We start from the raw sequence: 26936 nt of genomic DNA on the forward strand, positions 1-26936 counted from the left end.
CTCCTTCTGTAGCTTCCCTACTCTCACTAACATTGCAGTCATCCTAAACTTTATTTGGTTCCTAGAATGTAGTATGTTCTCTTCATTCGGAGCCTTTGTACACATCATTACTTCAACATGGAACACATGGCTCAGTCTTAAAATCTCAACATAAATATAACATTTTTAAAGATGCCTTCCTCACCTATGATGCTATCCTAAAACCATATGCATTGAAGGTCCCACCTCTAGCTTTCATGGCACTCTACCACAACTAATACATTTATCATACTTTATTGTTAGTGACTTTATCTGCACCCCCCTCTAAACTCTTTCAAGAGGCCATGAGAGCAGGCTTATTTCTAATTGTTCACCTTATATCACCAGCACCTAAAACAGCACCTAGTCATACAACTACTTAATAAACATTTGCTAAATGAATAACTATAAAACCATAAAAAAGGAATGATGAAGATTACTTTTGAGGAGGTGACTTTCAAAGGCCAGTAGTAAAGTGTCTGTTGTAGGACATGCTTATTTAAAAATGAACAAACAAAAACCTATAAAAATAAAAAAAAAACCCTACATGGGTATCACCTTCATGAAAAAGTTAAAAGCTATCTCTCTAGTTTAGTCAAGGATCTTGTGGTTATAAACGTAAGTTGAGGCAACAGTACTGTGAGATGGGCAAGGCAGGTATTTTTATTTTATCAAACCTCAAAGAAACAAAGAGATTTACCCCAAAGAATTCCTGAACAGTGCTTCTTCCAATTATAGTAGTATGTCTAAAATAATGTGTTAAGCACCTCTCGTAAATAAAGATGACACTACAGACAAAAACCACTAGATAGACATGAACTTTCAACTGTTTATTTAATAACAGAATTGCAGTCATCCACTCAAAAAGTCTCTTTCTGTTCATGTGGTCACTGACACACACGCATGAGGGTGGATGGAAAAGAGAGGTAAATGCCTCACAAAGGGGTCAATGGCATGGCCCTGACTGCAACATGCTAGGGTTTCCTAACCTCCTTGACTTCAGTGCAAACAAACTTTACCAGAATACCAAAAACATTTAGGAAAAGAAGGGAGGGGTTAACTTCAATGAAGAAACAACCAAACAAAACAGGTTATGGTATCAAGATTGTCTCTGAATTTTAAAGAAAAGTCAATCTTGCACAATTTAAATCTGCAATGAGAAAACTGACTAATTTATTTAGGCCTATTTACATGCTGGAAAGAATATACTTTTTTTTTTTAATTGTACTTTTCTGGTTTAAATGAAGGTTTACAGAACTAGTTTCTCATTAAACAATTAGTACACATACTGTTTTGTGACACTGGTTACCAAGCCCACAACATGTCAACAGAGTATACTTTTTATTTTCAAAACCTTACTACTCTTACTATAAACAGCTAATGTCAGTCTCAAAACTCAGTACTTATTTTAAATGTAGAGTTTTTATCTTTCATGAAGTCCACTTTTGTGTGGATTTTGAAAACGTGAGTTGAAATATTGTTTGTTTTCCCTGATGCTTTCTCACTTCTTCTTGGTAGCTGCCTCGAAGCACCAGACTTTTGATATCAGATTTCAATGGGGTAAGAGCTGCTGACTCAGCAGGTGAACAGTGGATAAGGGGGAGGCAGTGGGAAAAACTTATAATATGCTGACAGATTTAAAGTAACTTTTTTTGATCTATACATATAAATATATATATATACACACACACCCACACATATATATATACATAGTTTTATACATATATATGTATACATAGAGTTCCCAGGTGAAGTTAGTCAGTGAATTAAGTCATAAAGTAACCTGGCAACTGAAGCAGAAACACATACCTGATAGCTGCTACCTTTCCAGAACTTTTTCATTTCCTTACGTCTCCATGCAACAACTGAGGCAGTAATAAGAGTGCAAGGTACTAAGTAGAGGAGAGCAGGTTGTCCCTTTTTCATCAAAACCAGGACAACGAATGTAAGTATCATGCCAACAGCATAGGCTGAAAGACGAATACCAAGTATTAGTCATTTTCTACATCCTACTGACAGTGGATTCCCCCGTTATTGAAGTACTGGTTTTTTCTCAGAATAGTGGAGCTGGAAGGGCCTTTGCAGACAATTTAGTCTAGTCTTTCATTTCACAGACGAGGCAATGAAGGCCTAGAGCTAGGTAAATTGCTCAAAGTTACATAGCAGAATTGATGGACACTCCTACTGTCTGCCTTTTTATTGAGAGTTCTTTTATTCCATCACACAGACTGGTACTGGATTCTAATATGTTAATAACCTTAGGGCTTACCATACTTAATGCCTCAGGTGACTTTTCTTATTTCTTTATAGTGTTTTTTTTTTTTTTCTTGTCTTCTTCCTTCCTTCCTTTCATCTATCTGCTCCCTCACTTAACTGTTCTTTTTTGCTGTCAGGTACCTGGTATTATCAACATCTTGCTCTAGTGTTAATATATACTTTGACTTTACTGGCTTTAATTCCACTGTGGACTTGAAAACCTTGCTAGCTGATGTAGGCCACCTACCTAATATAATAGCTTTGGTAAGTGAACTTTCCAATATCTATTTGGTATATTCAGAAGCAGTAAGAGTATTTTTTGACTTGCTTCTTGTTCTTAACTGTTCTCAGTAACAGAAATAGAAGGATAAGTAGCAACTATCTCTGTTTCCTGGTCCAGATAAGCAAGGTGTTATTACACCATAAAATTCATTTATACAAATACTTAGTTACCCGTAAAATGTTTTTTAAAATCTAGTATTATACAATTTATTGACTATTTACGTGCCAGGTGCTCCAATGAGCATTTTGTAAGTTAGGTCTAATCTTTTTCTTTCACACCCAATTTTCTTTTTAAACCTCCAAAACCTTGTGAAAAAGGTAGTATAATTACCCTTTTTGATTGTTATTTAATGGCAAAGAATTAGAACTTAGGATTTCTTATTTTTAGGCCTCTATCTTTTTAATGGGCTTTTTAACGGGTTTTATCTTTTCCTCCAGATGATACAATTTAACATACTATAAAGAAAAAACAAAAATTTACCAATTGTGGAGGAAACATAGTATATAGAAGAACCAGCTTGAACATCAAATCTTCTACAGTATGCAACCAACAGACCTAAAAAAAACTCTACATTATTTTCTTAAAACAACAACAGCAATACAAGCTCAACTGATAGCTCTGGCAGCAGTAAGTATTGTATTATATTGTATGTAACTTTCATTTTTGCATTATGAGCATATTAAATATCCTTGAATTCTGGACAAAGTTTTACATGCAGATTTTTTACTTACTACAGTATTTTAAACATTTTCCCAAGTCACTGAACAGTCTTTAAAAACATGATTTTTATCAGTTGTTCAATATTCCATGTCATAGAGAACACTTTTTAATGTATCATTGAAAAATGCATTGAAGAGGTATCAAGGAAAGCAATTTCACATTGTGATCAAAGAAGTTTCCCTTCCTAGTATGATAAAATGGTTTGGTGTTTTAATACAAAGAGTTCAAATAAAAATGAAATGTAAGTTCTTGTTTGTAGACACATAAGTATGAAGAAAGAACCATATTATCACCTATTTCTTATAAGAAATTAGTTGAACCGCTCCAAAGAAATCCCAGAACTGTATTTATTAATTGCTATTATAAAACAGTTGGAATGACGTTTAACCCCTTAAAATTTTATTTTTAAAAATGCTTACCTTCTTTTTTTAAAATCATAAAATAATTTTACTATTTTATTAGCTTTTGAATTAATTAGTTTGAGGCCCTACATAATTAATAAAATAAGTTCCTTGATAGTTCCTTGTTATTTTTACTATACGTGCTGTTTAATCACATTTCCACGTGTTAAAAAAAAAAAAGGTACTTTTTCCCCCAAATTATAATTTAGCTTTTAGAATTAAGCCATGGGTTGTCAAAAACTCTGCTCTTTGTGAAAATGTTTCTGTTTGGGACCTCTGAATGTAGTATGAGTATATACGCACTCCTCACTTATAAAAGTGGTTACGTTCCAAAACCAGGTCGTTAGGCAAAAATCAGCATTAGGCAAAATGGAGGATGCCCACATCAGATCACAAAATGGAGGATGACTAACTATATCATTACATAACTTCATAATTACCTCTTTACATAACTGCCAAATCACATTATATAACTGCCCAACCACTGAGAATGGCCCAACCAAGTTACCATATAACCTTAACTATTACAGCCAGCATTACTCTCACCTCATACCTCAGCGTTTGTTACTGCCAGACCAATGTCATAAACATGCAAAATAATCAGATAGTAGATTTTTCACTATTGTAATTGCAAAATGTTAGATAATCAAACAGTAGATAAGTGAGGAGTCACACACACAAAAAAACCCATTACCACTGCATTGATTCCAACTCACAGCAATCCTATACAACAGAACAGAACTGTCCCATAGGGTTTCCAAAGGAGCAGCTGGTGGACTTGAACTGCTGACCTTTTGGTCAGCAGCCGAGCTCTTAACCACTGTGCCACCAGGGCTTCACAAGTGAGGAGTAGGTGTATTATTTTTACCAATTCCATGTCACGTTCTGTATTCCTCATTGCTGTTGGGTCAATTTCAACTCACAACTACCCTATACATGATTTTATATAGCACTTCAAGTAGAACTAATAAAATCAGGGATAAATGTAAAGATATAGACATTCAAGGAAACTTAAGGTTTACACAATAGAATTTTTCCCTATATTATCAATTATGTAAATACAGGCTGACTGAGTTAAGAGAGTTGGACTTTGTGATGACAACTCAAGGGAACACTGCTCTCTGTCTTTACTGGATATATGCAAGGGCTTTTTCATAAGAGCTGGTATTCTTCACCCATCCACAGGCAGTAAGTGCATAGGAGGCTGTAAGCAGTGAGGAAAGACAAGTTCTCAGCTGACAGAGAGTCTGTTAATTGCTTCTAAACACTGTTATTCCCAGGCTAGGAGTAAGTTTATTCTACAGGCAGCCCAGTGAAGAAATAAAATGCAACTGCGATAGCTGTTGGAAAAGACATACTAGAAGGTAATCGAGTCCACCATTAAGTTTCATCTTTTTATATTACAGAGCCCTAAAAGTTGGTGTTCTACTATGTTTTTCTTCTTGATCAGGGACTTTGCCTAGCATTCCTAAACCTAGCATTTCCTAAAACATAACTATACTTTAAAACAGAAGTATAGAAACTATAAATTGTTTGCCATTATTAAATTTAGCTTTTAAAAAAGGGTCACAAAATGTATTTTCTTGGGGAAGAAGGTTCAATTGATCCTATCTGCTTATTTCTAAGACACTAAGCCATGGTAGATATATTTTGGTTGTTACCAACTGGGCCTTATGTTCTACCTCTGAAAATGCTTTTTTTTCTCTCTTTGTCACTGGTTGCAGTTCTAACATCAGCCAGAAATACTTAATACAGATTGTTGTTGTTAGGTACCATCAAGTCAATTCTGACTGATGGTGACCCAATGTACGACAGAGTAGAACTGCCCACAGGGTTTTCTTGGCTGCAATTTTTTTGGAAGCAGATCTTCAGGTCTTTCTCCAGCAGAGCCACTGGGTGGGTTCAGGCTGCTAACTTTTCAGTTAGCAGTCAAGCAAGCACTTAACCTTTTGCGCTAACAGGGCTCCTTAATACAGATTAAGTAATTTTTAACAGATATTATATATATGATGATTTTTAACCATCAGTATTTTTTATTGAAATTCTTATAAATAATTACTTACCTGGTACAATAATGTCACCAAAACCCAATATTGAAACTGGCATGAGGCACACGCTCATTACTGAGAAATATATCAGCTTTGGTACCCTGATGACTACTGGTAACTGGAAAAAAAAAAAAAAAAAAAGCTACCATTAAGCCTCTTAGGGTTCTTTACCCATATCTTTCAGAAAAGGAAGGATTGACATCAGAATAATTGTCTTATAATTTTAAATTGACATTTAAAAAAAATTTTAAATCAGAGGATATAAACTAAACATATTTATATACTCTGAATGTATAGAAAACTTGAAAGAAACAGATACATAGTTTTGGAAAAATGAAACAGTATTCCCACATTTAACCTTTTATTTTATTTTTTACCAAGAATAGGACTTAGGCCTTGAAACAGATTTTTTTTTTTTTTTTTTTGGCAATCTGGATTTTTTTCCCCCTAAAAAAGAGTCTTGTCTCAAGAGGGTGTGATTTAAAGTCCAATGAACATATCTGAAATACAATCCTTACTTTCTCATGGGGAGCTGAGGGTTGAGCAGTGGCTTCCACCAAGTTTCCATCATTCTAGGATGAAACCCAAGTCAATAGGTATTTAATAATTTAGAATAACTAAGAAAAGGGCTATATTTTGTGAGAAAGACAGTTTTACAATACCTTAACATGCACTACATACCCAATGAATTACACGGGAAGGCAAATTATTAATTGGACCCACATACACACACAAAGCAGCCAATTCTATTTAATCACCATCCTTACCTTTTCATTATTTCCAAAAGGCCCAGCTGCAAGTTCAACCATGATACTCTCGCCATTCTATAATCGAGAAGGAAGAAGAAAGAAGTTGTCCAATCATTTAAAGGCAACAATCTGCCAAAGCACCATGGCACACGACAAACCATAAACTGATTGAAAATGGGCCACAAACCTACTGCCGTCTAATCAACTCCAACTTACAACGATCCTACAGGACAGAGCAGAACTGCCCTCTAGGGTTTCGAAGGCTGCAAATCTTTACGGAAGCAGATTGCCACATCTTTCTCCCACAGAGTGGGTGGCAGGTTCGAACTGCTGACCCTCCTGTTAGCAACCTAGTGCTTTAACCTCCGTGTCTCCAGGGCTCCTTAAAATGGGCTATAGCCTGCTTTTTTTTCCCCAAAACAGTCTCTGTAGATAGCAAAAATCGAAGTCACCTAGAACAAAATTCACCTAGAACACTGCTCACTTCATCAGAGTTCAACAATTACCAGAAACTGACTGACAAACCATGCAGATTATTCAAGTGAACCTTTGAGCACTGATTTGTATTAATATAATAATATCTAACATTTTTAATAGTCTATAATTATAAGTGCTTTTAGTGACATTATGTCATATACTATGGTTCTAAGTCAGTTTCAGCAATAACACTGAATAGGACACAAGAAGTACTAAAATATAGTTTTGTAATAAATATTGGTTACTTTATTTGAATAAACATACAACTGACATTCTAGCTATTCACCAAAATAACAAAACAATAAAGCTGAACTTGAAAAGATCCAACCCTGAAGAAATGGAGAAGCTTCTCAAGTCTGGCTCAGTTCAATTTCAACCTTGCCTGCTTTCTGTGATCCAATCAAAACATTAGCCTTAAGTTAGTTTTCCTCCCTTGGATCTGATTAAAGTTTTTTTTATGTGGGCTTTGTGAGGAGTTCATTAAAAAGTTCCCTCCTTACAGCTAAGTGTGTTATGGAAAGGGGAAACATTTTGAGGTAGGAAGCTAAGATTGCATGAAGCACCCATTTTACGCTTTACTTTATGATAAATATATCAGCAAAACAGAAAGAAGATAAATGCTGAATTTTAGGAAAATGTCACTGACTGACTACAATATTTGCCATGTGGGTGGGGTGTACAAGAGAAATCATTTGAGTGTTTTTAAAAGAATCTCACTGATAACCTGAGCCAAGTAGGGAGGATCAAATCCCTAGCTACAGACATCTTTCCCTATGTTATGCCTTTGGGTTGCAGAAGGGTTAAGTCAAGGAAGGAGTTTAAGAAAATAAACTAACACTGAATACAGTTCCTTAAAACAAATTCCTAGGTTGTGATCAAATTTCCAGATAAAGAGTAAACTTTTGTTCATTTTCTAATTGTTATTTAGAACATTTAACTGAGGATCATCATTGTCATCCTCTCATATTTTCCAAACTATTTGGTTATTATTTTCAAGATACTGTATCAAGTACTATGGTGGATGACAAAAAATGAGTAAGACAGGCTCTTAGTGCCCATACTCCTATGGCTACCTGCCCAGCCAACTCACTAGAAGTCCACTAATACGGTGTCAAGAACATACTTAGAATGTCCAATATTTAATACTTCAAAATTACAATTAAAGCCACAGTCAGAAATCAAATATCAGAGTTCCATTTTGAGTTACTTACTGAAGTAAAATCCATGGTCTTAATAAAAACAAACAAGTCAGACTGAGAAGGAGGTGTAAAAGTCTACAACAGTAAACTACAAAGGGCACTTGCGTCTTTCCCACCATGTCAGATTGCTAGAGATTGCATTCCAAGTCAATCAGAACTAAGATAGGAAAAAGATGAAAAATTTCCTAAGCACAGAAGAAAAAAGGAAGTCTTAACGACACCTTTACTGCTACCTTGTGCCTTTAAAATTCTGAACCTTTTTATGCATAGGTAGCTGAAACATTTTGCTTGTAGACTTGTTTGATATTTATAAAGTGATACGATGGCCAATCCCACTGTGAATGGGGTCACCATTGAGTCAGGGGCAGACTCCACAGCAGCTAACAACAACAAATTGCTCGATGAAGCCAGTGAGTCAAATGGCCCATCGTTAGGCCATAGAAATGTGCTAGTAAAACAGTGTTGTTGTTGCTAGCTGCTATGCAATTGGCTCCTGACTCATGGCGGCCCCATGCACAACAGAATGAAATGCTGCCTGGTCCTGTGCCATCCCCATGATTGGTTGCAGCTTGGACCCTTGAGATCCACAGGGTTTTCACTGGCTGATTTTCCAAAACAGATTTCCAGGCCTTTCTTCTTAGTCTGTCTTACTCTGCTGAAACCTGTTCAGCATAACAGCAACACCTAAGCCTTCACTGACAGACAGGTGGTTGCTGCACATGAGGTCACTGGCCAGAAATCAAACCTGAGTCTCTCACATGGAAAGCAAGTAACTTGGTGAAGTAAAATAAAACATGGAAGGTGAGTAAAACAGTATACGTAGCTATGATTTGAGGTAATTAAGTACAGTAAAACCTGCAAAAGCTGGAACCTGTGTAAGGCGGAAATGTGCTACAGAAAGAAAACTCAAATATTTTCCTCTAAACCAAGTGACAGAAAGGTGGTAAGGCTGCACTCTGTCAAAGGCAGAAGACTTGAGAGACCCAGAAAAACAAGGTAGTTCTGTCAAGTTCCAGCTACCTATTTGTAATTTTTTGGTCCCTGGGTAGTAAAAAATGCCACCAGGGTTTCCCTGGGTAGTACAAACGGTTAATGCACTGAACTGCTAGTCGAAAGTTTGGAGGTTCAAGTCCACCCAGAGGCACCTTGGAAGAAGGGCCTAGCAATCTATCTTCAAAAAATCAGCCACTGAAAATCCTGTGGAGCACAGTTCTACTCTAACATAAATGGGGTCACCATGAGCCGGAATCAACTGGGATCTTTTTTTATTACAATTTTAGCTTCCCAATAGGACAAATGTTTGTCTTATACCATTATAGCAAGTATCAGAAGTGCAGATTTTTACAATAACTTCATAGGTTCAGAACTAATGGAAAGGGAAGTAGTGATTATATCAAATACTAAATATGTAAGAGTGAGAAAGAATAAAGTTAAAAAACAAGACTCAAAATAAAATGCAGAAAGTGGGAGAATAAGCAATAATTAACATATTCATGAGACAAGAACAAGGGCAAGGTAGAAAAACTGGGCAAATAATGAAGGCATACCACACTTGTCTACCACCCCTTGTTCTGGGAACAGCACCAGCATTTTATTGACGAGCTAGTGGCAGATCTGGGACTATATGACCTATGAACCGCCAACAGGTATGATTCCAAACCTGTGGAAAATGCCAATCTGAAAGAATGAAGAAATTAATAGAGGTAGAAAGGGAATATACATGCCCCTTGGCCTAGTTTCTTCTGACACAGTCAGGATATATGAGACCTTTTTCAGTTGGGTTCTGTCAGTTGCAACCAAAACAATCCTGCTGGGGAGTAGAGGCCAAGAGGTGAGCAAAGACAGGTGGAATGCCAGCAATAGTCCCTCACATGATGGATTAGAAAATTGAAGCACAAACGACTAAGTGAGTTGTCCAGGGTTACAAGGTTACAGAGCTACAACCCAGCCTTCAGACTTCCAGCACAGTGCTGTTTCTTAGTCTCAGACTAGGCTTACAGAAATAAAGTAGCAATGACATACTTTTCTTTTTTTTGCTGACTATACTGTTTACATATGGTGAACTTTAAAATTACTTTATAATAAGAAAGGTTACTTAAAAGAGTAGGAAATAAAATTATGGACATCGTCATGTTTACATCTGTCAGGAGACTTTTTTAGCTAACAAAATGGCTTAAAAGCTTGAAAAAAATCCTCAAAAGGCCAATGCTACTACACAATGATAAAGAACAATGGTGAATCTGTGAAACATCTCACAACATGGATGAATCTGGAGGGCATTATTGCTGAGTGAAATAAGTCAATCACAAAAGAACAAATATTGTATGAGACCACTATTATAAAAACCCAAGAAGAGGTTATACACGTAGAAAAAAACAATCTTTGATGGTTACGAGGGAGAGTAGGGGTGGGGAAAGGAAATCACTAACTAGATGATAGACAAGTTAACTTTGATGAAGGAAAAGACACACAATATAAGGGAAGCCAGCACAACGTGACCAAGGCAAAGTCATAGAAGCTTTCTATACACACCCAGATACCTTGAGGGACCAAGTTGCTGAGGCTGAGGGTTGGGAGACCATGCTCTTGGGGGACGTCTAGGTCAACTGGCATAATATAGTTCATAAAGAAAATATTCTACATCCTACTTTGGTGAATAGTATCTGGTGTCTTAAAGGCTTGCAGGCAGCCATCTAAAATACATCTATTGGTCCCATCATGTTCGGAGCAAAGGAGAATGAAGAAAACCAAAGACACAAAGGACTAATGGACCACATGAATCACAGCCTCCACCAGTCTAAGCTCAGAAGAACTAGATGGTGCCTACCTACCACCAGTGACCACTCTAATAGGGATCACAACAGAGGGTCCCAAACAGAGTAGGAGAAAAATGTAGAACAAAATTCAAATTCACAAAAAAAAGACCAGACTTACTGGTCTTACAAGGACTGGAGGAACCCCTGAGAATATGGCCCCCAGACACCCTGCTAACTCAGAACTGAGCCACTCCCAAAGTCCACCTTTCAGCCAAAGATTAGATAGGCCTATAAAACGAACATGAGGAATGTGCTTCTTAGTTCAGTCAAGTATATGAGACCAAATGGGCGACACCTGCCTAGAAGCAAAGAAGAGAAAGCAGGAAAAGACAGGAAAACCAGACAACTGAACACAGAGAACCCAGGGTGGAAAGGGAAAGGGGGAGAGTGCTAACACACTGTGGGGATTGCAACCAATGTCACAAAACAATTTGTGTACAAATTTTTGAATGAAAAACTAATTTGCTCTATAAACTTTCACCTAAAACATATTAAAAAAGTGCCAATTTCACCAATTCTCTTAAGAGAATTAGAACTCAATGGCTAACATCTGCAAAACCAAAAATCTAAGAGCAGGTTTAAGATTCTCATCTTTTAGCATGCTTCTTCGTGGATTTAAAAAATATGGTCATACCTTTGTGATGAATGGTGTTATGAATACAAAAAATACATCATAGAGGAGAAGAAGGCCTAGAAGTATCACACATGACTGTTGAAGAAAGAAATTTAAAGGTCAAACTTCTTATACCTAAATTAAGAGATTGTATTATGTTGCAGGTACAAACATGTGAACATACATTTGAATACTATTTTTGTAAAAGATATTTTGTGGTTCCTATTTGTAGTTTTATTCCATATACCACATTAAAACTCTTTTTTATCCCACTTGTTTTAAAAAAAAGTCACTAAAAAAAATGCTCTTTTCCTGGACATCATTCTGCAAGGATTTAATGAATCTGGCATATTATATAAATGACTAAAAATATTTTAGCTAGCAGATCAGTGGTTGCCTGAGGCACGGGACAAGGATTGGAATTGATTGCCAAAGTACATAATAGAGTTTTCTGAAATGATGAGAAATGTTCTATAACTTGAATGGGACAGTGGTTACACAATTACACATGTGTAAAATATCAACAAACTGTACACATAATATGGGTGTATTCTATTGTTTGTAAATTATACCTTAAATAAATTTAAAAAGAAAAAATATTTTAACTTGTGAAGCAGTATACACTACCTTGAAGTTGGGTAACTTCAGTGTTTTAATCAAATTCAGACAGAAAGCAATCCCCAAGATATCCTGTAAAATCCAAGCCCACCTAAAATCAAAAGATAATTATACTACACTGTTTTATTTTTTGATGAAACTTTTTGCAAGAAATAAATCACTAAAGTAATACTACTGTTCTATTGCTATGATGTGACTATTCAATTAAATAATTGAATTATTAAATAGCAACAACAAAAAAACCCTCATATTCTTCATATTGAGTAATTTACAGTCCTAGTAGAATAGTAAATACTTTTTACTAAGAAGTTGAAGGTTACCTTAGACGAACATATATATATCAGACAAACATAAATGCATATTTATCTTTGAACTTATACGTATGTCTCTTTCTAGAAAGGTAACCAAAAACCAAACGCATTGCTGTCGAGTCAATTCTGACTCATAGTCATAGCAACCCTACAGCACAGAGTAGAACTGCCCCACATGGTTTCCAAGGAGCGCCTGGCGGATTCAAACTTCCTGACTTTCTGATTAGCAGCGATAGCACTTAACCACCATGCCACCAGGGTTTCCTCTAGAAAGGTAGCTCATAACAATGGATACTGGTGTTAATATAAGCCTAGAAAGCTAGAACATAAAGAAAATAGAGGTATAGCAACTCACTCTATCAGAAACTGATATGCATAATTATCGGCTGATTATCATAACTGAGGCTGCCTAAAACTGTATGAACTTTGCTCTCCAAATTTTAGGCCACTAAATCTTTCCAGTCTTTAATAATTTTATTAGTAAGTCATTAAATAAACTTAAGTGTGTATTTTTTTCTGGTTATCTTTTCTGGAAACAGGCAGATAACCGTATATTTTCTTATATCCTCTTCTTTCTTACACGAAAGGTAGTAGTACTATATTCTAGATACTCTTTTGCACTTTGCTTAACGCATTTCCTGGGAATCACTGCCTTGCAGTTCACAGAGATCTTCTTTCTTTTTTACAGCTGCATCATAAGCCATCATGTGGCTGTACCATAATTAAATATCTTTTTGAAGTCTATTGCAGCTTCTTTCCTTTTCTATATGAGCTCAAACCCATTAGCACAAAATCTGTTTATTTAAAAAGTAGCTTATTTTAAGACTGATATTCTGGGATAAAAGCAACTCAAACAAAAAACATAATAATAGAGCAAGATATCACATTAAAATATTCATACCTATCTTCATTTCGAAACACAGCCCAAACAACAGCTATTGCTATGCATAATCCAGAGAGAAAAACAAGTCTTACTTCAATGCTTTTGCCACGACACACAATCCTGGAAAACAAATTATGATGTTCATTTGATATGAGAAATGGCAAACACTAACCACCAGTCACAAGGAAGCTATGGAAATACCAATTTAAAAGACCTGATTTTAAGTAAAACAAATGATGCGCATATACTAAAATGTCTACCATTTTCAACAGACTTTCAGTGATGATGAAAATGTTCTTTATCTATGCTGTCCATGTCACATATGGCAATTGAGCACTGAAATGTGGCTAATGAGACTTAGGAATGAAATTTTAAATTTTATTTAAGTTTAATTAATTTTAGATATCCACATGTATGATGGACCATGCAGGTTTAAACACTCCTATTTTTCCTTATAATGTTTTAACTTACAAATACTAAGGGCCTAGGAGTCCCCATAAGAGATACATACTTGCATTGTCCATATGGTATCTTATGAATTAATGCAGCAAGGCAGTTGTATAGACTTGTTGCTGATGCTATGCAGAAAATTGCTATCATAACATAAACTACAAAAAAAAAAAAAGACATGAAATTACATAAGAACCAAAAGAAATGTGATAAGAAAATGCACAAGCAATATTAATTCTTTAGCTGTCTTATTGAATCTTGATACTTTCAATGCAGTGACTTCACTGTAATCTGAACTGGTAAGTGGGCTGAAAATATTTAGATCTTGAGCTTTAAGAGTGGGTATTTTACGTGTTGTTTTAGGTCCATTATACATTGGTAGGATTGTTTAGGCTTTATCGTTCAATGACTCAAACTGACATGTTTATTAAGGACTTCTATGAAGGGGGTGGCAGACATTTGAGAATATTTAATTTTTATATAAGGAGTGGAAGAATTAATAAATCACTAATAAAGCTGTTGAAATACCAATTTAAAACTCTTGGTTTTAAGTACGACAAATGATGCATACTAAAACGTTTATCAGTCTCAAGAGAACTTTTAGTGATGATAAAAATGTTCTTCATCTGTGTTGTCCAATACAGTAGTCACTTTAAAAATGCAACTTAAGGATGAGAACTGATACCGTCTTAAACACTAATCATGTACATAGGATCAAACTGAAAACAGCAAGTCAAAAGATTAGATACGAACCTTAGGGGGCAATGAGTTTATGTTAATGGGGAAGGAACAACTCAGAAAAAGGGGTGAGAATGGCTACACAATCCAAAAAATGTAATGAACGTCACTGATGTGCACACGTAGAAACTTGAATTGGTGTATGTTATTGCTGTGTATATTCTCAATAAAAAATATTGTTTAAAAAAACATTAATCATGCTATCCGTATCTTCCTATGGTGGGATTTTATCTATAATAACTTGACCTGTGGTAAAGCCAAATCCATTTAAGCACAGCTCTTTGTTATGACACCCAGGTAGTTAAAATTGACAAGTGTTTTTCTTGTATTATCTACACTTATTCCAGAATTATTTAAAAACAAAAACATTGTGACATCATAATTTGTTTTCCAATTTTTCAAATTCCATTGAACTTCAGAAACTATAGTTTTGTTCTATAAATGAGAAAGGGATAATAATCTAGAGGCACTAAGTCAAGGGTAGCCACTTTCTAACTTATGACCTTGGACAAGTTACTTTACTCCCTCAGGTACCTCATCTCTAATACGTAAAATGTAATACCACCTATCTCAGGATTATTGTGAGGATTGGATGCAAAGTTAATATATGCCAAGTTTCAGAACAATACCTGACACATAATAAGCTTTACGTGTTACCTAAGTTATTTTTATTATTGGAGGTATCTGTGTATGGTAACATGAGTAGCAAGTAGTCAAAGACTGCCAAGTTCAGTTCAGTTAAGAGATCCACCAAAGCTGTCCAGCCGAAGTTTTAGAACACTGGTGGAAATCATGCTTTTGAGGCCCTAATAGAGCTTTAGGTGTCTCATTCAATATCATACTGTATCTAAGAAAATGACTAGACGTGGGAAAGAATATGGTTACAATAACTCATCTTCAGTTACTTTCCTGAGCATGATTTAATCATAATGATTAGGTGAACCTTAGCAATCTAGTGCAACCTCCTTATTTAATATACTAAGAAATGGCAGCAATTTTAGCCATAAGGAACCATTCAGAGGTCAATTAAATCCTGCAATGTCACACAAGTCATTGCCAGAGTCATAAATCCGATGTCTTGGGATACTGTAAGGCTCGATGACCCTTCTCCTACACCAAAAATTACATTTCCGAAAAACTATCAACCTTTTAAATAGTGATGAGTTTAAGGAAATTTATTGCCAAAAATTAAAACATGTTTTAGGGCAGAGTAAAGATCTCTCTTTTTTCTATCAAAGATCACTGATATGTCAACTGATGATCAGACACAAACAACTGAAGGTTCAGCATTAAAATTTGACAAATTAGCTGCTCAATGCCAGCATGATACAAATATCATCCTGGTATCCACTCTCCCAGCAAAAGACTGAAAAAAGAGTGATATTCATAGAATGACATTTTTAAAATTGGAAGTATGTATATCATAGATTTTGTTTTTTTAAATACCCGCCACAGGACAGAAGAAATTAAATAAACTGAAACTAGCTCTACGGCTTCAGTTTTATAATCTAGAAATTTATGCTAATATCTCTAAACAGAGGAGCTGGTGGTTTTACGAAGGATTTTTTGTTAGGTCTCATCAGGTACACTCCTTTCTTCCCTGGTCTCCTTCCTCTTTGTGCTATACACTGGCTAGGGATGGCACATTTTCATCCTGTTAGACTATTAGGAAGATTATCCAGGGAATGGGCAAATCAACAGAGTTCTTACTCCTGACTTCATAAAAGAGAAAAAGTTACTCTCTAGACCATAAGCAAGTACTTGTGTATTTTCAGATGTACTATGATCCTGACTGTACAAGTAAAGCAAAATTCAAGCAATATAACATTTTGATTTGCAAACTAACAATAGGGGAAACTACATTTAAGGATAAGCATAGGCAATATGCCAACAATGTACATAACTGTCTATTTCATGTAACTAAATATAACTACCACCAAGCCCTTAGTCTACTGCTTAGATACTGGGCTATTAATCCTTTATTTGCAGAGAAGGAAACTTAAAAACCATACTAATTCTTTCAAATCATCCACAAAGAATTGTTCGTATCTTAATAAATAGCATGTTTTTTATTTGAATTTTTTTTTTTTATCCCAGGGTAACAGAGATCTAACACTTTTGACAATTTAAAACAGGAACATTAACCAAGTTATTTAGTTAAGTTTTCCAGTTAGAATGCTTTCAAGGAAAAGATAAATGTGGCAAAGTAAATGAAAAGAATGTATCCTAAAAGCAGGAAACATAAAATACGATTTCTTACCCAACCACTTGTAGAAGAAATAAAGTAAGACCATCATAACACAGCAGATGACCACAAATATTACAACTGTAAGAGGACTAAAAGTTAAATATTCTTCCTTCTTTTTCCTCATTTCTCTATCTTCAGTGTCTGTCACTGCTTTCAAGTTTTCCCTGCATAAACACACAAGGAACTTTAGCAAATCTCTGCCATGTATGGGTATTTTTAAAATTTATCTCTAACACCAATTTAAATTTGTTTTTGATTACAAAAGTAATACATTAAAAAAAAAAAAAAAACGCACACAGGAAAAACCATAGTAACCCTATACGACAGAGTAGAACTGTCCCACAGGATTTCCAAGGAGCGGCTGGTAGATTTGAACTGCCAACCTGTTGGTTAGCAGGCAAGCTCTTAACCACTCTACCACCTGAGCTTTGCACATGGTAAAGAAATATTTATTCTAGAAAGTAAACCCCCCCTATAATTCTACCCTCCAGAGATGATCCATTATTAACCACTTTTTTTTTTTAATTGTGCTTTAGGTGAAAGTTTACAGAGCAAACTAGTTTTTCATTCAAAAATTTGTATACAAATTGTTTCACGACATCGATTAAACCACTAACTTTTGAAAGAACATTTTTTCTGAAAGGCTAAATTGTCAAAACAGATGTCATTATTTAAACAAATTAATGTTTGTGGAAGCTCTTATTATCTACTTTGGAAACTATACTGATATGATAAATATCAATTCATAAAACCAATTCTTTTTATATACACTTACTATCACGAATTTGGAGCCCTGGTAATACAGTGGTTAAGAGCTCAGCTGCTAACCAAAAGGTTGGCAGTTCGAATCCAACAGCTGCTCCACAGAAATCCTATGGGGCAGTTCTACTCTCAGTGGCAATGGGTTTATTATCAATTTACAGATAAACCAAACCCATTGCCGACAAGTTGATTCTGACTCATAGTGACCGACCATACAGAACAGAGCACTGTTCCACAGGGTTTTTGGGGCTATAAATCTTTACAGAAGCAGACTGCCACATCTTTCTCTTCCTGAGTGGCTGATGGGTTCAAACCACCAACCTTTCAGTTAGCAGCTGAGTGCTTTAACCACTGTGCCACCTAAACAAACGACAACAAAAAACCAAACCTGGTGCCACTGAGTCAATTCCAACTTATAGCAACTCTATAGGACCCAGCAGAACTGCTCCATGTTTCCAACCAGCGGCTGGTGGATTCCAACTGCCGACCTTTTGGTTAGCAGCTGAGCTCTAAATCACTGTGCCACCAAAGCTCCTTAATTTACAAGTAGTACTTTTAACTTCTCTTAAATGTAAACACTGAATTCTATCAGTCAGCTCAGTTGTACTACATGCCTACTCTGTGCTCATCAATGTGTTAAGGATTCAGACGAAGTTAAAGACATAAATTTGTCCTGCCTTTATTTAAGGCAGCAAAATACTGTTTCTAATTCTCCAAACCACCCTTGCTGGGTCATACAGGTAATAAAAGTCAGAGACAGAAGTCAAAGAGGAAAGAGCCACAAATGTCCTCTGTTGAACAGCGTCTATTCTGTCAACCTTACTGTCTTCGCTGTTATTTGCAACCCACTGCAAAGTTCTCCAGCTCTATCCTCTCAACTCTGGTCTCCTAAACTCTGCTCCCTCCTGTGCACACCGTGACCCTGTTCATCAGGTCTGGGCTCCACACAAACTTCAGGTTAAAAAAACAAAACAAAAACCAACATTTGACTTCTATCGAATCACACATTTGCCAACTGCTCATTTACCAACACGTCACTTTCTTGTTAAAAAACTGATGATAAGGAATGCCACCATTTTACGTATCCATGGTTCTAGGTAGGCTGCCTGGATAAGATCAGGGAGTGTTGGTGGAAAGCCACACTAGCACCTCCCCTAATACTCTAGAGCTGGATTAACAGAAGTTTCAATACAAGCGGTACTTGAGTAAGAAAAGGCGCCAACCTTTGATACCTGCCGTTGTTGTTGTTAGGTGCTGCCAAGTGGCTCTGACTCACAGCGACCCTATGTAAAACAGAATGCAACACTGCCTGCCCGGTCCTGGGCATCCTCACAATTGATGTTATGCTTGAGCTCACTGTTGCAGCCACTGCGTCAATCTATCTTGTTAAGAGTTTTCCTCTCTTTTGCTGACCCTCTACTTTAGGAAGCATGATGTCCCCCAGGGAATGGTCCCTCCTGATAGCATGTCCAAAGTATGTGAGATGAGGTCTTGCCAACCTTGCCTCCAAGGAGCATTCTGATTGTACTTCTTTCCAAGATAGATTTGTTTATTCTTTTGGGAGTCCATGGTGTATTCAATATTCTTCGCCAACACCATAATTCAAAGGTGTCAATTCTTCTTCAGTCTTCCTTATTTGTGGTCCAGCTTTCGCATGCATATGAGGCGACTGCACCTTAGTCCTTAAAGTGACATCTTTGCTTTTGACACTTTAAAGAGGTCTTTTGTAGCAGATTTTCCCAAAGGAATGCGTCATTTGATTTCTCGACTACTGCTTCCACAGGCGTTGATTGTGGATCCAAGTAAAATGAAAACTTTGATCACTTCTAACTCTTCTCCATTTATCATGATGTCGCTTACTGGTCCAGTTGTGAGGATTTTTGTTTTCTTTATGTTGAATTGTAATCCACACTGAAGACAGTAGTCCTTTATACTCATCAGTAAGTGCTACAAGTTCTCTTCACTTTCAGCAAGCAGGTTGTGTCATCTGCATAATGCAGATTGTTAATTAGTCGTCCTCCGATCCTGATGCCCCATTCTTCATACAGTCCAGCTTCTTGGATTATTTGCTCAGTATACAGACTGAATAAGTATGGTGAAAGGATACAACCCTGACACACACCTTTCCTGACTTTAAACTATGCAGTATCCCCTTGTTCTGCCTGAATGGCTGCCTCTTGGTCTATGTATAGGTTCCTCATGAGTACAATTAATTGGTTGGGAATTCTCATTCTTTGTGATGTTATCCATAATTTATGATCCACACAGTTGAATGGCTTTACATGCTCAATGAAATACAGGTAATATCCCACATTTTTATCACAGTACACATACAGATGTAATATATTAAAAATTTACATATTTACATTCAATGTACTAAAAAGCACCAGACAACTTCTTGAAGGGAAAACATATACTAGATTTATATCACATTAAAATATTAAAATACAATTCATCTTTTAAAAAAATTCTACTCTTAAACCAGCTCAAGAGCCACACACAATAGGAAGCTAAACTTTCTCCCCATGCCATCCACTGAGGAAGTCTTTGTATGGAACCAAAATATATTTTTCTTTTGCATATGGTACATCTTTCATTTGGCAGGGTAATTCTGGATTTTAAGTTCCTGTTCCGGGTAATTATCTCTTCCTTAAACCTTTTTCTCCTTCTATCAAACTCTATTTGCAAAATATAGTCCTTATGGTTTTTTAATAATCCTACTTTTTTTTATCACTGGTTCATATTCGCTTTCTCCCTATCATTACCCCTAACTCTATACACACACACACACACACACACACACATTTACTTCTTGTTATCTTTATCTCTCTTAGAATCAGTCCTGTTAATTCTAAAACCCATGATCTTGCAAATAACGGACATTTCCATTCCCAATCTGGCTACAGAAGGGAACAAATTCTTTCTTCCAGACCCATGATCATGTTTTATGAATAAAAAAACTAATATGTACTTCCTTCTCATCTCCAATATTCTTGAAGAGGAGTTTGTCTGACACATATATGAAGAAGCTTGCCTTGCTAACTCAAAATATAGTCCACTGGCCAGCAAAAATCCCTTGGGAGCTTGTTAAAAATATAGAATCTTAGTCCCCATCCCAAACTTACTAAATCAGAATTTGTATTTTAACAAGATCTCCAAAAGGTTTGTATGCACATTAAAGTTTAAAAAGCACTACTCTAGAGAATACACAATTTACATAGTAATGGAAGTACAATAAGAATCTGTACTAAACGGGAGAACACTTTCATTGACCCAATAGCTTTTGAAAAAATATTACAAGGTTTCACTAAGTAACCTGGAAAATGATCTTAGAGATCTTCTTATATACTATGCTTTTAAAAATTAATAACAAAGCAAAAACAACGCTTACTCAACAAATGTGACCAATATACATTGAAACATTCTTCCCAAGTATATAAAATGTTTAAAGCTCAGTACTCCTGGAACATATATTTGTTAAACTCTAAGATCTCCCTCTTGATGTAGGTAAATTAAATTTTAGTATTTAAGAAATTACAAATAAGCTTAGCTTCATTTAGTTACAAATAAGCTCTTTTTATCTGAACTTATAGATGAAGTCGCAAGGTGAATATATTGTCCTTTATGCATGAAACAATATGCTCTGAGCAAATGTTTTCATTTAGAGCTAAGAATACGAACTAATCCTTCTAAATTATATTGCCTGCTTTTATCTAGAGCCAAAGATGACTAACTCTAAGAAGCTGGGATTCAGGTTGTTATTAAATATGGAAATCCAAATTTTATGTGCATTTGGAATTTCTATATTTAAATTAGGAGCCCTGGTGGAACAGTGGTTAAGCACTCAGCAGCTAACCAAAAGGTTGGTAGTTCAACCCCACCAGCTGCTCCCTAGGAAAAAGATACGGCAATATGCTTCTGTAAAGATTTACAGCCTTGGAAACCCTATAGGGCAGTTCCACTCTGTCCTATAGGGTTGCTATGAGTCAGAATCGACTCAACAGCAGTAGGGTTATATTTATATTAAAATATGAACATGCCTAATACTCTTAGAATTTCTAAAGCATTAAGCATAATGATGAGGCCACAATGTGATGACCCGACTCAGGAGTGACTAAAAAATTCCCCGTCTTCTCTTTATTTTCTTCCATTCTAAGCAAATAGGCATGTTATGATATTAAGTATCTTCAGCTTTCCTGGGAGAGATAATTAAACATTTTAATTTAGAAGAGTCTGTTACGATTTCAATGTTTCCCCGCCAACAGAAGAGTCAGAGGATTTGTGACTCCCTTGTTCTCAGTGAAAAGATAAATGGCCTATACAAGGATGGGCCTGTAATCTGGTCTTATCAACACTACATTCTGAGGTCAGGGAAAATTCTTAAATGTTGTTACATGATTAAAATCATTATCAAACAATAATTTTTTTAGCCGTTTACCAGAAAATCACCTAAGTTTAATTAAACTTACAATTCAGTTAGTCCACTCCAGTATCCTCCTAATGCCACAGTGAACACAGCAATCGCAAAAATAACTACCATAGTATAGTCAAAGTTAGGCCATGATGGAGAATACATTTTCACGGTAATGTTATTTCCAAGAGTCTGAAAGGCAAAATAACAGTTAAACACAGGAATTAATTTTCTCTCTACTGTAGAGTGTAGCAGCAATATTCCACATTTCACTCTAGAATGGACACTACATTAGAGGGTCAAGAATACTAGAAGTATGTTTGACACCATGATATATTCTGTAGTCAAAATTATGAGGTTATGCTTTGGTTTATTAAATCTTTTTTTGTTTGTTTATTAAATCTTGAAAGTGCAGTGCTCCCTAAAATCACATTTTGTTCAGGGATTTAAAGTTTTGATAAATGACATGACAGAAGAGATTTTACAAGAAGCCAAAACAAATAAACATCCTTTGTAATAAAATGGCTCTGAGAGAGCTTTGTACCAAGTGGGAGGTGAGCACTTCCCAGATAAAGACTTGACAGGCCTTTACAGCTGCTTATTAGCAAATGGAGCATATATAATAATTCAAATTAAATATCAGTGATTAAAAGTAAGAAGTGGCACTGTTCTTAAACTTCATTTAATTTACCTGCTTCATATCTTTCAAGTCTTTATGGCTTATAAATGCAATCAGTATTCTCACATCATGAAATTCGGATTTGTTCCCTGAGGGAGGATACTAAAAGAAAAAAACATTATGAAAACTTACGAACTACTGGCATACTTACAGAATAAAAATAACGCAAATGACTCCATTAAATATAAACACTACATCTCTTTTTCAAAGGATTAAAGTTTCAGATACTCTTTCTTAATATTGTAGAAACAGTTCTCAAAAAACATGGTTTTCTTTGAAAAAAATATCAACCAAAATGCAAAACTGGAAAACTGGACTGCTCCATCAAAAAAGAACATTGGCATCCTTTTAGCATAAACTTAAACTGATATGTGCACACACACACAATGAAGGAACATAGGAATATGCGTTAACATGGACAGTATCTGCCACTCTCAACTTTACTGAGTAGGGTCAACCCAGTGACCCTGCAGCAGTGCGCCCATGGTACATTCTTGGGATTTGAGGTTTAATTTGTTTCTAACAAAGTCTTGTCTATTCTAGGAACAGAATAAAAACTACAGAATTTTCCAATTAAATGCCCATCAGATCAAGCGCTTCTCATTAAAAAGAATCATACCACCAGACTATTCAAAACTCAACCCCTAAACTGCATACACAGAAGTTAATTCAATTCCTGTGAAATTTGGTCTCATGAGCGCAAAACAAAGTAATTACAATTTCACAACTTACTCGGACACTGTTATTGGCAACCAACAACGTTTCAGCACCTCCTCTCTGTGCAATTCTGGCCTTTTCAAGAAAATGGCAGGTTCCCCACTGCACCGCAACTGCTCTGTCCTTTATCCCAGTAGAAGGAATATCAGAGAGGTTGCACAGTGGTGTGGTAGTGAGGTTCATTAAACTAATGGAAGTCTGAAAATAAAAAACGTTTTTAACATGACAAATATCATTTTACTCTAAATGCTGAGTGACAACACATCAATACTGATTTAATACACCATTCTTTTAAATTAGAAACGTTTTATGACAAACAACCAGGCTTAGAAGTATTTAAAAATTCTCCAACTTGATTTTCCCACAGAGAAAAAAATATCTTAGCAAAATCAATAATTATTTATTAATCATCATATATCACAACTAGTTCACATGCTAAAACATAATTATCACTCATACTCACCTTGTCAAGCCTTTACATTTAAGAATAACTGAAACTGATTTACTTACTGCATTTTCTAGGGTACTTGGAAGAGCTGTCCAATGAGGGTTATATAGCATGCAGTAGTCTTTAGATGGTAAAGTGCTGCCATTTCCAGATGCATGCAGGATTGCTTCCTGAGCAGCTGTCTAGAACATGAATTATAATTTTCACATTGGCAGTAATTTGGTTTGCCAACAAATAAGGATGTTAGTAAAGCTATTTGTATACAAGTATGACCATATTTCATTAAGAGGAAAGGTCTTGCAATGAACTTATTTCTTCTTGTTTGAAGAGAAAAAAACAACGACTTGGGGATACTAAAACTGTACACATTTGCCCTATTCTTTAAGGAAGATAAGTCACTTTCTTATAGGAATACAGTATGCAGCTTATTGTAAGGGCCATATCCCAGGGGGATTCTTGCTATGATACAGTAACTTTGGTACTCCCTCATAGTCTGAAACTTTTCTTACAAATTCCTTTGAGTTATTACTTCATTGCTATCTTTAGAAGGGAACCAACTGAAACTCGAAACTGAACATTTCTCAAGTTCTCCAGATTCTGCAACTGCCTACTCAGAAAGACCAATGCAAAGTTTAATGTAAGGAGAAAGAGGAGCTAGATAAGATTCCTTCCTTTTCCCTCATTCTTATTACCCAGTAGGAAAAGACAAAATGTAAGAAGCGACTCAAAACATAACTATTGCAGGTGGGGCCAAGATGCCTGACTAGGTAGAAGCTACCTCGGATCCCTCTTGCAACAAAGACTCGGAAAAACAAGTGAATCGATCACATACATGACAATCTACGAACCCCGACCATCAAACACAGATCTAAAGAGTTGACCTGAGTGACAGAGACTGAGAACGAACAACCACGGGGAAGCAGCGACTGTTTTCAGAGGCTGGAGCCAGCATTCCAGTCAGGAAACCTTGGCACTGCACTTTGGACTGGGCGCACGGGAGCTGAGCACGGCGTCCTGAGACGGCGCAAACACGGGATGCAGCCCTAGCCCCCAGAAATGACCTCACGGGAAGCCCAGCCAGTACACGCAGGCAGCGCAGCGACGCGGCTGACAGGAGGAGAAGTCACCGGGAGGCAGCGACTGGTTTTGGAGCCTGGAGTGCGGCGTCCCAGCCGGGGAACCTTGGCGCTGGGCTTTGGACTGGGAGCGGAAGAACGGACCACGGCTTCTGAGACAGCACAAGCACGGGACGCAGGCCTGACCCTCGGGAGCAATCTTTACCCAGCCAGTGCACACAGTCCACGCGCCCCTCGGGAATCTCAGATAAAACAGTCATCCCAAGCAAGATAAGTAACTTTGTCTATATTCAGGAGTGCTACCCTCTCCTATTTATCTGAACCCTCCCCTCCCCTTCCCAGGCGGCTTCATTAATATTGGAATTTCCTGAGCCAGAGAGTGAAGTGTGCTGTGGTTTTTCTTTCTTTCTTTTTGGTCTTTTCCTAACCCATTCTCCTGGCCTGAGAGAAGCAGTTACAAAAAACCCAGGGACCAAAAATCCTTCCCTAATTAGACAAAAAACACAGAACCAGCTCCAGCCAAACATATGTGATCCACAGTCTTGGGCTTTCATCCCTACAGGGTACAAGGTGGCTATTATAATGCAAAGGCATTTCTGATAGGGATCTGACTGTAATTGTTTTAGTGGACTACTGGAAAGACAACTTTCCCAGGTCTGATATCTCTGCATATTCAACAGAGCCCTCATGACCCACAACAGGGAACTGAGGGCTGAAACTTCCCGCAGACCACCTAGCCTCCTGCCTTAGGGGTCTAAGGAGGGTGACACCTACCAATCTGTAGAGGTACTTTCATTGGGGGCCTAAGGTACAGCTGCAGAGCCCACCCACCAAAGTGCTTTAGAAATAGAGACAAACCTACCTCACTAGCACTTGGGGGAAGCCTGTCAGCAACCTGGCCCCCCTGGAGTGTGAAACCCTGCTGCTACTGGAATCGGGTGCACAAAACTATCACCACTACTTCTCTAGGTGGATACGTGACAGTCTGCACCATACACTTGATGACCCAAAATGAGACTCCACTCAAGAATAGTGAGTGGACTCTTAGGCTTATATATCTGGTAATGGCCCAAACCAGCTGGTAATAGGACATAAGTGATTCAAGGGCTACAACAATCAAGACAGCGCAGTCTAGAAGCTCATCTACGTATATTGAAAGAAAACAAAACAAGATAAGACTCAGTGAGAAAATACAGAATAAATCACTACAATACCTTAGAGATGGCTCGGAGACAGCAGTCGATATCAAACCACATAAAGAAGCAGACCATGACTGCTTCTACAACCCCCCAAACGAAAGAATCAAAATCTTTCCCAAATGAAGATACAATCCTGGAATTGCCAGATGTAGAATATAAAAAACTAATTTACAGAATGCTTCAAGACATCAGGGATGACGTCAGAGATGAAATAAGGCAATCTACAGAAAAAGCCAAGGAACACACTGATACAGCAGTTGAAGAAATCAAAAAGATTATTCAAGAACATAGTGGAAAAATTAATAAGTTCCAAGAATCCATAGAGAGGCAGCATTCAGAAATCCAAAAGATTAACAGAAAAATTACAGTATTAGACAACTCAATAGGAAGTCAGAGGAGCAGACTTGAGCAATTGGAATGCAGGGTGGGGGATCTGGAGGACCAGGGAACTGACACTAATATAGCTGGAAAAAAATCAGATAAAAGAATTAAAAAAAAATGAAGAAACCGTAAGAATCACATAGGACTCTATCAAGAAAAATAACTTGCGTGTGACTGAAGTCCCAGAACAGGGAGGAATAACAGAAAAAACAGAGAGAATAGTTGAAGATCTATTGGCGGAAAACTTCCCTGACATCATGAAAGACGAAAGGATATCTATCCAAGATGCTCATCGAACCCCATTTAAGATTGATCCAAAAAGAAAATCACTAAGACATATTATCATCAAACTTCCCAAAACCAAAGATAAATTTTTAAAAGCAGCCAGGGATAAAAGAAAGGTCTCCTACAAAGGAGAATCAATAAGAATAAGTT

The 26936-nt window shown here is 36.6% G+C and overlaps 1 protein-coding gene across 1 annotated transcript in view; it reads right to left on the reverse strand.

The window, feature by feature from the left end:
* The window catches only part of SPPL2A (signal peptide peptidase like 2A), a 61475-nt gene that overhangs the window by 11411 nt on the left and 23128 nt on the right, over positions 1-26936 (reverse strand). Inside the window, exons 2-14 of the mRNA XM_049904964.1 lie at positions 23908-24027; positions 23413-23595; positions 22693-22782; positions 22060-22193; positions 16841-16992; positions 13904-14000; positions 13411-13512; positions 12208-12289; positions 11602-11676; positions 6494-6550; positions 5742-5844; positions 3038-3112; positions 1828-1988 (exon numbers count right to left, since the gene is read on the reverse strand). Coding sequence (XP_049760921.1) covers positions 1828-1988; positions 3038-3112; positions 5742-5844; positions 6494-6550; positions 11602-11676; positions 12208-12289; positions 13411-13512; positions 13904-14000; positions 16841-16992; positions 22060-22193; positions 22693-22782; positions 23413-23595; positions 23908-24027 — 1431 coding nt within the window. The remainder of the gene's footprint in view (positions 1-1827; positions 1989-3037; positions 3113-5741; positions 5845-6493; positions 6551-11601; positions 11677-12207; positions 12290-13410; positions 13513-13903; positions 14001-16840; positions 16993-22059; positions 22194-22692; positions 22783-23412; positions 23596-23907; positions 24028-26936) is intronic.

Source organism: Elephas maximus, chromosome 12 (assembly GCF_024166365.1).
Source record: "Elephas maximus indicus isolate mEleMax1 chromosome 12, mEleMax1 primary haplotype, whole genome shotgun sequence".
Lineage (NCBI taxonomy): Eukaryota > Metazoa > Chordata > Mammalia > Proboscidea > Elephantidae > Elephas > Elephas maximus.